Below are 15064 nucleotides of genomic sequence, written 5' to 3' on the forward strand. Positions count from 1 at the left end.
CATTTATTTAATATTATTCCTTCTAAAAGTTCTTGAATTGTCTTGGTTGCGTAACTTATATTGAAAATATTACTAGAACCACAACCCTTTCATGCTCCTTTGCCAAAATAATAATAAATAAAAATTGATTGTTAGTCCATGTAACTAATTTATGCATCTTTGTATTTCACGTAGAATGCTAATTTGCAGACATTCTTCTATTAATTTGAAAAATGCTCTGAAAAATATGTGTCAATTAAAGTTAGTGAAAATATAATTTATTACGAAAGTGATTTTTGTGGGTTATGAACAATTTAATTACATCAATTATTTAGTATTATTGTTGGATCATCACTCGCTATCTTGTAATATGCGTAAACCATTGCTTTTTGAAACTTAATGTTTGTGGTGAATTTGGAATTTGAATGTTGTGGTTTATCAGGGCCTATTTCTTTTGAGCTAATCATTTCAATTTATCTAGTATTGTTCTTGGATAATCTCTTTTGAACTCATATAAATTATCGCTTTCTAAAATTTAATGTCCGTGTGAAAATTTTGAACCTAAATGTTGTGGTTTATCAATGTCAATTTCCTTTTACCTACTTACATCCATTTATATAGTAGGACCACAACAATCCTTTCATAATAATATCAATGCTCGTACGCAAGATTGTTGGTTTATCAATCAATTTATATTGTTTCCTTACCCTCTTGCGTAGGTTATATTTAAAATATTATTAGAACCACAATCTTTTTATGCTCCTTGGCCATAATAATAATAGATTAAAATTGATTGTTGGTCCATATAAATAATTCCTGCATCATTGCATTCCACGTAGAATGGTAACTTGCACATAGTTTTCTATTAATATGAAAAAAAAAAAGTGCTGAAAAATAGGTGTGGATTAAAGTTTGTGAAAAATAAATTGTTAAGAAAGTAATTTTGTGGTTTATGAACAATCTATATACATAAATTATTTAGTAATGTTCTTGGATCATCTGTCTGTGCCTTGTAATATGTGTAAAACATGGCTTTTAGAAACTTAATGTTTGTGGAGAATCCTGAATTTGAATGTTGCGGTTTATCATGGCCCATTTCTTTTTAGCTAATCACTTTAATTGATCTATTATTGTTCTTGGATTATCTCTTTTGATCTTGTGTAAATCATCATTTTCTGAAACTTAGTGTTTTTGTGGGATTTCTGAGCTTGAACGTAGCGATTTATCAATGTCAATCCCTTTTTATCTTGTTACATCCATTTATTTAGTATTATTCTTTCTAAAAGTGGTTGAATTATCTTTGTTGCGTAACTTATATTGAAAATATTATTAGAACCACAATCCTTTCATGCTCTTGGCCAAAATAATTATAGACAAGAAATTGATTGTTGCCTTTTTTTTGTTTATGAGAAGGTAGTGCAGGGACCTTGTTAATCTTTGTACCTTGGAGCTTAATTACATTAGAGATTGCATTTCTTCAAGACGTTAATGTCTTAGTATCACCTCTTTCATTTATTAGATTTTAATTTTTTTTTTGTTGGTTTTATGTTTGTGTATTGAATGTTGTGTTATGGAATTTGTTTTCTCCACATATATGCATGTTTATTTTCTGTCAATCTATGGTGTGATAATCATGGTTTTTGACACACTCCCTCTTCCTCGTTCCCTACATTTCATCTTTGCCTTTCTCATCATTATCTTCCTACTACTCCATGTCAAAAAATGGTCACTGCTTAACAAAGTTTGAACATAAATCAGTCCAAACTTATGGAATAAACAATATTATTCATCCTCTTTTTGTTTGCTTTTTGATCCTTTATTTTGACGAATCCCATAGTACCTTAGGGTCACTAAGTAGTTGACGTTTTGTACGTTACTTGACAATTCCTGGTAGATTACAATTACAAAGTTGACACTGTAAATTTTTTGGCATTCCTTGGGCACATAGGAATTTACAATGTACATTTTCTGCATCTAGTTTTCAATCCAAACCCATCCCCAAGTTCATCATGAAAACCTCTACATATTACCCTTGTGTTGCTTGGGTACACCCCTTCGTGTTTGTGTTGTATATAAAAACGTTTTAGATAAAATAACACAGTGTTGCTAATATTGGGCACTTACGTCAACTGTGGCCTAGTTTTAGTTAGTTGACCATAGTTATCTAGAATGCTTGCTAAATTTTCTATTATTTTCAGTTGACTGTGGCTTCATCTCCGGTCTTGCAGTAGCCTATTTAATTTTCCATGGTTCCTTCCACTTTAAGTTGTTAACTTTGCCAAAGTTAATAATCAATTGCAAAAAATGCAATTTCGCTTCTATTGAAATATTCTCTATAACACCATGTAATCTGGGGTATTACACTTCCAGCTCCCAAACCCACATTATTGCAACACCTTAGATTTACCTAATGCATGCTAAGTTAAGAAAAAGTTGAAAAGCTTTATTATGATTACCCTGCTCACTCGCTCTCTCTCCTAGCCATTTTATATTTCTCCTTTTACAGGTTATATGACACTCGAAAATGATTTCTTAAATGACCAAATTGGCATCTAAATGGTCTCTTACACATCCTCAAACACTTGGTAAAGTTTTCCACCTAAATCACCCATGCACTGTGCACTCTAATTGCTTTTGTCCCCCTTCTTTGATCACCCATACCTAACTAGGAATCCATACCAGCCATCAGTTTTGAACCTTTACATTCTCAGTTATTAACATGCTAAAAATTGGTATAAAGATCCATTGTGCTTGAGAGGGGCCTAAGTATGGCCTAATATTCAATTTGCTAAATCCAAACCAAAATACACAAATCTTGGTATTTCTAGATCTCCTTAGCTCAGACTAGTAACATACTGGGAATTTGCATTGTAATTCATTAGGATCTTAAAAATCAGCTTCTTGTCAAGCACTGAAAAACTGTCAACTAGCCTAGAGAATGGACCTCACAGTATGTCTGCTATCATAAGCTCAATCAGTGCCCACACTCGATTGGCCGATAGTCGATCCTCTCTACCGTCTATTTTCCACAATTGACCTTATCGTGCAGTTTTACTCGGCTCTCAGCTCCTCTTAGGCTTAGTCGATCCTAAACTTTACTTTCCACTAAATTGACAATCCTATTTGCATTCTGTTGTCACAGTTGACCTTATAGTAAAATTCTAGTTTGATGTTTATCACAATGATGTTTATCAGTCCCTTACCGGCCCCAAATTTGTTCAGCTTTCACACTGGTCCTTTGAACTAAAGGCAAGCTGAAACTCAATTAAGATTCTCTCTCTCTCTCTCTCTCTGTCTCTTTCTCAAGCAACCACACCCATTCATAAGGGTATTTGGCTATATAGAGAGAAAAAAAAGCAGTCAGCATAACCTTGCTTTATCCTTCCCGGCTTAAATTTTCACAAGAGAAAAGAACGATATATAGCTTAAAACAATTAACAGCACTCAGTTATGCTTAATTACACAAAGAGTTGCTTAGGACTAAATTCTGCCAATCCCACAAAGAGATGAAGATAATACTGATTTCTTCTTGCCGCCTTACAGAATCCCAACGCTGGTGAGAGACTCTGATTAAGTTGCTTATTTTCAAACTAGTTTGTTGGATCCTTGAATTTGTCACAAAGATATGCCTCAGCTTACCACATATCAACTTCTCTAGAATTTCAGCTCAAACCAAGGTGACATCAGCCCAGCCTACACACACTGTTGACAGTTCATCAAAACAGACCACATTTTCCTTCCAGCTGTTGGCAATTTTACTTTCCCATCTGTAGTTTCCTTGCATCATCCTATTGTCAATTGTTCTCCTAGGAAACTTAGTCTCAACCATCTTTATGGCTATTCATCTGCTATTCACAGAGTCTCGCAGGCACTCTGAGGGCATGGAGTGTCACACTTTGACTTGCTCATTTGTGGACAACTCATGAGACATTACAATTATAAACTTTTTGTTGAGTTCTTAAGTATATTGGTTTTGGTATTGGGGATGGGTACATAGTTAAATTTTATTTGCATTACTGGTCTGGCTATAGGAATGTTCATACAAGATGTGACTGTTAGTGGGTGGTTCGAGTTATCCTCTAATGGCATTATATGGTCTCCTATGTTAGGTGGAATCTGTATGATCATAAAATTTACTCTATGACAACCTTTTTGGTTATTTTTACCCAAAAAAAAGAAACATTTTCAGGTATGTTTTTGAAGCAGGGCATTTCAAGACAAAGGGGTGGATACATGGAAGTTTGTGCCCTCAAGGGAGATCCTTTTCAATTCTTTTATTTTAATGCTACAGTTGCTTTAAGTCGTAAGGACTTTACTTCAATCTGTAAACCAAATCTTCCTTACCTCTTACTTGAAAACTTTCCAGTTGCTTGATATAAATTAATTTTTCAAATCACCATGAAGGAATATTGTTTCCAAATCTATACATGCAATCTTTAAATCTTTCTAGCTGCTAGACCATGTACTACTCTAATGATGACACCTTCAAAACTTGGGAGAAGATTTCTTCAAAATACACTCCTCTTTGCTTAAAGCCTTTTATTGAAAGTCTTGCTTTATACCTAGGCTGCAAAACATTCTCTTCAGTTTTCAACATGTACACCTGTTTATTCTTGAGTTCTCTTTCACATTCACGCAACTTTTATCTGCTCATAAGTATTGTTGTCATGTAAAGCGCATCTAACCATTTTAATATGTTATGGCTTTTCCATAACTGTCCAACTTTTGCCCACCAATGAGCATCGTGTGATCTACAAGAGAATATCTAATTGAAGGTTGTCTAGCTGTAGAAGAGCTTATCTCTATTGATTTTCAGCCGATAACTTTGCTCCATACTTCAGATGCTTTGCAGTTATTGAATTTTCAAATTTAGTTTCATTGCCTTTATGCTCAACTGCATGATTAACTGTTTGAATTATTTTGATCACATTTTAGGTCTTGAGTTTCTGCTCTTGTCTAATATATTCAATGGTCTTATCTCTCCAGAAGAACATCTCTACTCCTCTCCGCTCTCTTAGCAATTGGATCCTATAGTTTATGGTCAAAGTCATGATGAAAGGAAGATACATTGCTTTGCTTAGAATCAAACTTTCATATCCATCCTCTGAAATGTGCTCATAAACAACACAACCAAACACCTTCAAGTGTTTGTAGGAAACATTCTTTTTGGATCACACCTATACTGGCACATCAGTCTACACAGGAGGTAAAGGTGAGAGGTTAATCAAATCCATAGTTGTCCTCATTGCCTCATCCCAGAAGATCTTCAGCAACTTTGCTTTTTTCATGTGTTTGCACGATTTATTCATTTTACTGCATTATTTTCTGAAGATTTTTTTATAGTAATTATCTGATGCTTTATGTCTTAACTTTTGCAATAATCATCAATCGTTCCCTTGTACTTCCCTCCATTATTTGTTCAGATGCACTTCAACTTTCTACCTGTTTCTCTTTTGAACACTAGTTTGAAATTTTTTAGACAAATCTAACACTTGGCCTTTAGTTTTTAATGCATAAGCCCGACCTTTCTAGAGAAATCATTGATAAATGTAACAAAGTACAATGCATCATTGAGTGCCCTATTCGTCAAGAGTGCACAAAATTTAAAATATGTAATTCTTTTGAATGGAGGAAAATTCTTAAAATTAATTAGCCATTGCTTACTTGGTAAACAATGCTCACAGTTCCTTAACAACGCACTTTTCATACCTAGCAGCAAATTCTTCTTGATTAGCAAAATTGAAACCCTTTTGACTCATAGCTTTTCATGCCCAAGTCTTCTTTGCTTACTTGGTAAACAATGCTCACAGTTCCTTAACAACGCACTTTTCATACCTAGCAGCAAATTCTTCTTGATTAGCAAAATTGAAACCCTTTTGACTCATAGCTTTTCATGCCCAAGTCTTCTGGGCTATAACTCTGTCGTCTTCCCACTCTCTAATGCATTCACTTTTTGACTGCATAGCTTTGCTTGCATCAAGTAGAGTGCATTATGTATTTTTTCCTTTGGTCACTATAAGAGAGCCCTTCAAAAATTCTCTCTTCCCTTCGCTGAAGGTGTCTATGCCCTTGATCATCAGGCTTCTTAACAAAAATTAAATTTAGATTGATCTTTGGTGCATGTATGACATCTTTGAATGCTAATTTGCAATATGTGTTAGTCTCTAAGCAAAAATCTCCCATGCCCATAATTTGGAAACACCATTATGCCTCATTTTGATAATGTCAAAACCACCTGCTTGGTAAGTTGGAAAAAAAATTCTATCCTAGATGTAACATGGATGGATGCACTGCTATCAATAATCCAATTTGACTGTTGGCATGATAAACTCATATGATTCTAGTTACTGATTGTAATTACATCCTCTGAAGTGGTTGCAACAGTCTCCTGGTCACCTTTATCTTTTTGCTGTTGCCTTTTCCACTTGAAGGAATCTTTCTTTATGTGGCCTGTCTTTTGGCAATGATGGCACTCAGCATCGTTGTTAACTTGAATGAACTTTTGGAATTCCCTCAATATATTCTTGACCCCTACTCTTGCTCCTTCCCTTATTTTTAATAAATAAAGCTTCAAAGTGAGAGGATGAACCAACTTCCTTTCTTCGTGTTTTTTTCCTTTAATGAACTTCTGTTAGCAATAGCATCTGGGGTATGTGAGGCATTATGACTAAGAAAGTTTCCCCACTATCCAAAATGGAGCTTAGAAGAAATAAGTCCGACACTTCATCATCAAAAGCAATTTCATACTCTGAAGCTGATTAGTAATTCTCTACATTTCATTCAAATGATTAGTCATAGGAGTTTCATCGTAATATTTCAGGATTAAGAAGTATCTATTGATGGCTGTTTTCTAATTTCTTCCTGAAAGAACAAGCCTAGGTCTCATTGTCAACATGATGGTAAATATTATCACCTAGTCATGTATGGATAAACCCAACAACCTGTCTTTTCAGCAATTTCCAATTGTCATGAATCACCTCCTTTGGTTTAGCCAAAACACCAGTAATAGGTTGGTGAAACTTATTGCAATTGAGTAGACCTTCCATTTTCCTTTTCTTAATATGGTAATTGTTTTTGCTTAACCTAATCACCCTCCTAGTCCTTTGGCTCGGCCCAAAATTAAATAAATAAATAACTCTCCTAGTATTTGCCTTGATAATTACCACAATGAAATAAATAAACCAGAGCTCTGATACTAGTTGTTGATAGAATATCCAAATAACTAAATAAATCAACAAATCAAATCAAATTATAGTGCCAAACAACCACACAAGAACACAAGATCTTATGTGGAGAATCTTTCAATGTGAAGAGATAAACCGTGGGAGATCTCCAACAAAATTCCACTATCAACAATCAATGTATACAAGAAGTTCTGCCTCCAATGGGCTCACAACAACCAAATATCAACTTCTTATAACCAAGATGATGCACATGAAACTAACTGCAGTTGATTGCATGTGCTTGTCAAAAAAATAGTTCACTTGAAAGGAAGTAATCTAGAGAGAGAGTGAGAATGTCTATGATGTGCAACAGGCCTTCTTTCCTAGCCATCACGCTAAGTTTATTTATGTGCACGTTCCTAGAGTTGATTTATTTGGCTACTCCTGTAAAACCTGATATGGAACATCTTTTTGGTTGTGTTTTGAGATGGAATAGCTGCAATATCATTTACTTAATTTTGGTGCCTAAATTGGTCAGATATTTGAATTATTATTTTGTTATGTCAGATATGGCATAGCAACATGCCATACAACAAAATAGCAGATAGGAAAGGTCACCAAGGATGGATGAAAGAGGAAGGTCCATATTTCATTTTTCCTGGTGGTGGAACAATGTTCCCAGATGGAGCTGTGCAATATATTGAGAAGCTTAAGCAGTATATTCCCATAGCAGGTGGAGTTCTAAGGACAGCTCTTGATATGGGATGTGGGGTAGGAAACTTGACCCTTTTGTTTTCATGGGGTTCGAATTGATGAGTGTACTTTCTGAAGATCGTTTAATTTTTATGCACATGTAGGTTGCAAGTTTTGGTGGGTATCTCTTATCTGAAGATGTTTTAACTCTCTCCTTTGCTCCAAGAGATTCACACAAAGCACAAATACAGTTTGCTCTGGAAAGAGGAATACCAGCATTTGTCGCAATGCTTGGAACTCGAAGATTTCCATTTCCTCCCTTCTCATTTGACTTGGTTCACTGCTCTCGATGTTTGATCCCTTTTTCAGCATATGGTAAGTTTCTTTAATTTGCATGCTCCATCATTATATGCTTATTGTGTTCATTCTTTATCATAAAATGTCATGCTTTGCAGATGCATCATATTTTATTGAAGTGGACCGGTTGTTTCGCCTTGGGGCATATTCAGTTATCTCAGGTCCCCCTGTCCAATGGCCTAAACAAGACAAGGAATGGGCAGATCTCGGGCATTGTGTTATGAGTTGATTGTAGTAGACGGGAACGCTGTCATTTGGAAGAAACCTAATGGGGATTCATGTCTACCAAATCAAAATGAATTTGGGCTAAAACATTGCGATGAGTCTGACGACCCAAGTCGTGCATGGTAATTGTCCTTTGACTGCCTTTTTTCTTAATTTTCCCTCTTTGTATTTTCACATAATGCAAGGCAAAAAAGGCTGGGTAATGAAGAACCAACATCTGCAAAATATGAGTGTTACAAAGATGAGGGGGTTAAGATAGGTGTGTAGTCACACAAGAAAAGATAAAATTAAAAATGTGGTTATGTATAATAAGGTTGGAGTGACTTCTATTGAAGATAAGATGTATGACACTTTATTAAGATGAGTTGGTAATATGAGGGGGAGACCAATAGAGACTCTTGTGAGGAGGATGGATGAAATGGACCAAGTATCTAGCAAAGGAGGCAGAGGAAGACAAAGAAAAACTTGATGGGCGACATTTAGGGGTGGGTTTACTTGTAGAAAATGTTTTCCCAGATTTCCAGTTTTCTATAAAATCTCTAGTTCTCATTTTCTATAGAAAATTTAAAAAATACGTTCAAATGTTAGAAGTGTAGAAAATTAATTTTCAATCTAGAGAATTAGACCATATGTTTGAAAAAGAGTTAACAGAGAAGTTTTTCTTTATACAATTGTAACTTTGTGTTGGAGAAGGAGATGGAGATTATTTGAGAAAATTTTTGTGGAAAACTGTGTTTTTCAAATCTCCAAATTAGTATGGAAATTTTGGAAAACTCGTTTAGGAGTTTTTTAGTTAAGTTCAATTTTGGAGAATTACGTTTTCCAAATCTTCATTTTCTGTTTATAAAATTTTTGTATTTGAACAAATCTTTAATTTTCTATTTTCAGTGGAGTAATGTTTCTGTGGAAAATTGGGGATGTTTTCCACAACTAACAGTTCCTTCGGTATGAAATGAGTTATAAGGGCGTTATAGAAGATAAGGCTATAGATAGAAATGGCTGGCAAGCTAGAATTCATTTAGTCAACCCGAGAGTGGATAAAGGCTTGATATGTTGTTGTATTGTCACTTAAATCTTCTAATGCAATTGCTGGAGCATGAAACATCTTTTTTATGTTCCATATTGGGTTATGTTATGTAGCTTTTGTACAAGGTGTTGAATGACTAAGGTCTTCCTAACCCCTCAACATTGGACTAGTGCTTAAGATTAACATTATTGACCTGAACTTGTTAAAATAATTAGGTGTATTTCAATCTGAGATGAAGTCTTTTGCAGGTATTTCAAGTTAAAGAAATGTGCCACCAGGATATCGTCTGTGAAAGGAAAATATGCTGTTGGGGTGATTCCAAAGTGGCCAGATAGGCTAACAAAGGCTCCCTCAAGGGTTAAGATTATGAAAAATGGAATTAATATGTTTGATGCTGATAGCCGGCGGTGGCAAGGAGAGTTGCTTACTATAAAACTTCTTTGAACTTGAAGCTTGGCACTTCAGCTGTACGAAATGTTATGGACATGAATGCATTTTTTGGAGGCTTAGCTGCTGCATTATCATCTGATCCTTTGTGGGTGACGTCATTTATGACAGAGGCCTAATTGGAGTTTACCATGACTGGTGAGTTATGAAATGTCTACCTTTATGTTTTAATAGAATTGAGGATGCTTTACAGAGGGGGAAATGCCTGACTTAAGAGTACGAATTGGTAGATGTTTTATATCATTTGATAGATAAAAATTATCATTTTCTGGTGGCCCTTTGTGCCTAAATATTGCAAAAATATAAGAGCAATAACTAAAAATGGTTGATGCACTTAAATAATCTAATGCTGATCTCACTTCCTTCTTGTATCTTCCCATACATGGACTTCTTTTGAACCTCAAGTTGGAGTCTTTTTGCCAGTATCAGTACTCCAAATTTGTTTATGTGCTACATGAGTTTGTTATTTAACTTTTAATCCATGTACAACCATATTCTTTGTACAGGAAACTCAATTCTGTTATTTCCCGTAATTGGATTGTTTTTCTTATTTATTATTTTGTGAATCATGACAGATTTGGTATGGGTCATGTACATGCTAATGTCTGAGAGATGGCTGCCTTTTCCTTGCTTCCATGATAGATTAATTAGTCACCTGTTACGACTGATATAATAGAAAATGTTAGCTGCTATTGCTACCTATCTAAGTGAGGGATTCCTTTGTAGCTGGACAATGATTTGGGGGTTGAAATATGTTGAATTGTTAACAACCATATAATTTAAAAGCTTAAAGTAGTAGATAGAGGGTTAACTTTATTTTTTTATATTATTATGTTTATTCTCATTTTTCTTCAATCTTGGGCAGGGGCTTGGTGTTGTTTCTTGCAATTTCCTTTTTGTAGATGTTGAATGATTTTTGTCGATCTATTGATAAATGTTAATGTAATTCGCAGTGCTTAGCTAACTCTTAGTTGGACCTTTTACAACTTAGCTTGATTGACAATGTTGCATCTAAAAATGATTTAGTTGTGGTGGTCATATTTGAATAGTTTGTGAAATGGTTAGGCCTGCATTACTAGTTAATAGTTAGTTTTTAGTCACCATTACTCCTAGTTGACTACAGTATTAACCATTTTCTTATCTATTCTCATTGTGTATGCGGGCTGGTCGCCAACTTTTTGTATTAAAGTGATTATTTTCCTTAGTGGAAATGGAATTTTTCTACTTGTTACTTCTACGGAATGATACGCATAGCTTGAGTTTCATTACATATCAATTTTGCATCACAAGTTTCATGGCGCGCCTAACAGAGTTGTCATGTTTTGTTTATTATTTCAATAGGCAAGTCAAATTTAAAATTTCAGCTTAAATGATCTAAATTTTAGTCATATTTTCTTTTTAATTTGATCCGTCTTGAGTGTTTCCCTACTTGTTCCTGTTTCTCGAATCTTTCTGTTTTCGTCACTATCTCTCCTAGTTTCCTTCTCTTCAATTCACAAACTCAGATGTGTATTTTTTCAGGATCAAATACAATGTAAGTGTGGTTGCTGACAAGGGCCCGAAGAAATCCCATTTTTCTACACTAATTTGAGAAGTTGAATGGACCAGGTAATTCTATTGTTGTTTGGTAATGTATTCATAAACAGGCACAACTCTCAATTGCTAAATGATAAATTTGAATAAAGATGGTTGCAATTCTCTTTTGTTAAAATCTTTTACATAGCTGACTTTGTCTTCCGCAACTCCTAAGCCATGGCTTTTTGAAAGTTAATGTTTGTGGAGAATTCTAAATTTGAATGTTGTGGTTTAGACTTGTCAATTTTTTTTTAGCTAATTACTTCAATTTATCTAGTATTGTTATTGGATTATCTCTCTTGGTCTTGTGTAAATCATCAAAATCTGAAATCTAATGTCTCCGGGGGAATCTTAAACCTGAATGTTGTGGTTTATTAATGTCTATTTCTTTTTATCTAGTTACATCCATTTATTTAGTATTATTCATTCTAAACATGGTTGCATTGTCTTCCCTACTTAAGTTAATTTGCTGACATTCTTCTATTAATATGAAAAAATGTGCTGAAAAAATGGTGTGGATTAAAGTTGGCAAAAAAATGAATTGTTATGAAAATGAATTACATCAATTATTTAGTAATCTTGTTTAATCATCACTCTCTGCCCTATAATATGTGTAAAGCATAGCGTTTTGAAACTTAATGTTTGTGTAGAATTGTGAAATTGAATGTTGCGGTTTATCACTGTTGATTACCTTTTAGCTAATCAATTCAATTTATCTAGTTTTGTTCTTGGATCATCTCTTTTGCTCGTGTAAATCATCACCTTTTGAAACTTAATGTCTATGGCGAAATTGTAAACTTGAATGTTGAGATTTATCAATGTCAATTTCTCTTTTTCTAGTTGCATCCATTTTTTTAGCATTGTTCGTTTTAAAAAATGCATCTTCCTGCGTAAGTTATATCTAAAATATTTTTAGACCCACAATGTTTTCTCGCTCTTTGGCCAAAATAATAATGTATAAAAAATTGATTATTGGTTCATATAACTAATTCCTGTGCATCATTATTGCATTCCAATTAGAATGGTAATTTGCTCACATTCTTCTATAAATCTGAAGAAAAGTGGTGAGAAATAAGTGTGGATAAAAGTCGGTGAAAACATAAATTGTTATTCAAGTGAATTATGTAGTTTATCATATAACTAATTATGTAGCTTTAGTTAATGTTTGTGTAAAATTATGATAGAGTGTTGCAGTTTATCACTGTCGATTTTTTTTAGCTAATCACTTCAATTGATCTAGTATTGTTATTGGATAATTTCTTTTGGTCTTGTGCAAATCATTGAAACTTAATGTCTGTGGTGGAATTCTAAATTTGAATGTTCTGATTTATCAATGTCAATTTCTTTCTTTCTAGTTACATTCATTTTTTTAGCATTATTCATTTTAAAAATGATTGCAGAGTCTTCCCTGCATAAGTTATATTTAAAATATTACTATAACCACAATCATTTCATGTTCCTTGGCCAAAAATAATATTATATGAAAATTGATTGTTGGTCCATGTAACTAATTCTTGCATCATTGCATTCTACCTAGGATGCTAATTTGCACCTATTCTTCTATCAATAAGAAGAAATGTGCTAAAAAATAGGTGAGGAAACAAATTAGTGAAAAAATAAATTGTTTTGAAAATCAATTTCTTAGTTTATTAACAATCTAATTACATCATTTATTTAGTATCATTTATTTAGTATCGTTGTTGAAAATCAATTTGCACCCATTTATTTAGTATCATTTATTTAGTATCATTTATTTAGTCTCTCTGCCTAGTTTAGAGTATTTTGTGTATCAAAATGTCTTCTTTCACGTAGATTTGGAATCGTCAAAATCAAATTAGTTAATTTGGAGATATCGTTGATTGTAACAAAGTTGACCCATTATTCCTTAAGGTGTTCAACTATGGACCCATGACAGTTTCCAAAAAAACCCGAAATTGGAATTTAGAATTTAAATATAGTATTTTAGGTATCAAAATGTCATCTTTCACATGGATTTGGAACCGTCAAAATCAAATTAGTTAATTTTCATATATCTTTGATTGTAACAAAGTTGTCTTTTTCTTCGTTAAGGGGTTCTACTATAGACCCAAGGCTAAAAACTCAGGTTTCCATAACAACCCAAATTTTGAATTTGGACTTTCAGTAGAGTGTTTTGTGTATCAAATTGTCGTCTTTCACATGGATTCAGAATCGTGAAAATCAAATTAGTGAATTTGGAGAAATCGTTGATTGTAAGAAAGTTGTCTCATTCTTTCTTAAGGTGTTCTACTATGGACCCATGCCTAAAACTCATGTTTCCAAAACAACCCGAAATTGGAATTTAGACTTTCATTAGAGCATTTTGTGTATCAAAATGTCTTCTTTCACATGGATTTGAATCGTCAAAATCAAATTAGTCAATTTGGATATATCTTTGATTGTAACAAAGTTGTCTCAATCTGCCTTAAGGTGTTCTACTATGGACCCATGGCTAAAACTGAAGTTTCGAAAACATCCCAAAATCGAAATTTGGACTTTCATTAGAGTATTTTTTGCATCAAAATGTCATCTTTCACATGGATTTGGAAGAGTCAAAATTAAATTAGTAAATTTGGAGATATCTTTGATTGTAGCAAAGTTGTTTCATACTTCCTTAAGGTGTTCTACAATGGACAAATGGCTAAAACTCAAATTTCCAAAACATCTCGAAATCGGAATTTAGACATTCATTAGAGTATTTTGTGTATCAAAATGCCGTCTTTCACATGGATTTGGATTCGTCAAAATCAAATTAGTCAATTTCAAGATATCGTTGATTGTAACAAAGTTGTCTCATTCTTCCTTAAGGTGTTCTACTATGGACCCATGGCTAAAACTCATGTTTCCATAACAACCCCAAATTGGAATTAGGACTTTCATTAGAGTATTTTTTTTTTATCAAAATGACGTCTTTCACATGGATTTGGAATCGTCAAAATCAAATTAATCGAATTGGAGATATCTTTGATTGTAACAAAGTTGTCTCTTTCTACCTTAAGGTGTTCTACTATGGACCCATGGCTAAAACTCAAATTTCCAAAACATCTCGAAATCGAAATTTGGACTTTCATTAGAGTATTTTGTGTATCAAAATGTCGTCTTTCACATGGATTTGGAATCGTCAAAATCAAATTAATCGAATTGGAGATATCTTTGATTGTAACAAAGTTGTCTTTTTCTGCATTAAGGTGTTCTACTATGGACCCATGGCTAAAACTCAAATTTCCAAAACATCCTGAAATCGAAATTTGGACTTTCATTGGAGTATTTTGTGTATCAAAATGTCGTCTTTCACATGGATTTCGATTCGTCAAAATCAAATTAGTCAATTTGGAGATATCGTTGACTGTAAAAAAGTTGTCTCATTCTTCCGTAAGGTGTTCTACTATGGACCCACGGCTAAAACTCATGTTTCCATAACAACCCGAAATTGGAATTTGGACTTTCATTACAGTATTTTTTGTATCAAAATGACGTCTTTCACATTGATTTGGAATCGTCAAAATCAAATTAATCGAATTGGAGATATCTTTGATTGTAACAAAGTTGTTTCATTCTTCCTTAAGGTGTTCTACTATGG

The 15064-nt window shown here is 33.7% G+C and overlaps 1 protein-coding gene across 15 annotated transcripts in view; it reads left to right on the forward strand.

Moving 5' to 3' along the window:
- The window catches only part of LOC127787188 (probable pectin methyltransferase QUA3), a 54329-nt gene extending 41607 nt beyond the window's left edge, over positions 1-12722 (forward strand). For 7 of the 15 annotated variants that reach the window (XM_052315099.1, XM_052315097.1, XM_052315103.1 and 4 more), the window contains 2 exons: positions 10005-10029; positions 11413-12722. In XM_052315099.1, the coding sequence (XP_052171059.1) occupies positions 10005-10029; positions 11413-11482 (95 nt within the window). In that variant the 3' untranslated portion in view covers positions 11483-12722. Of the gene's footprint in view, positions 1-4168; positions 4360-4965; positions 5186-7709; positions 7858-10004; positions 10030-11412 lie in introns of those variants that run through there. The other 8 variants (XR_008020117.1, XR_008020114.1, XM_052315106.1 and 5 more) reach the window with 5 other exon arrangements.
- Positions 12723-15064: the final 2342 nt, after the last annotated feature.

The sequence above is a fragment of the Diospyros lotus genome, chromosome 12 (genome assembly GCF_014633365.1).
Source record: "Diospyros lotus cultivar Yz01 chromosome 12, ASM1463336v1, whole genome shotgun sequence".
NCBI classification, from domain to species: Eukaryota; Viridiplantae; Streptophyta; class Magnoliopsida; order Ericales; family Ebenaceae; genus Diospyros; species Diospyros lotus.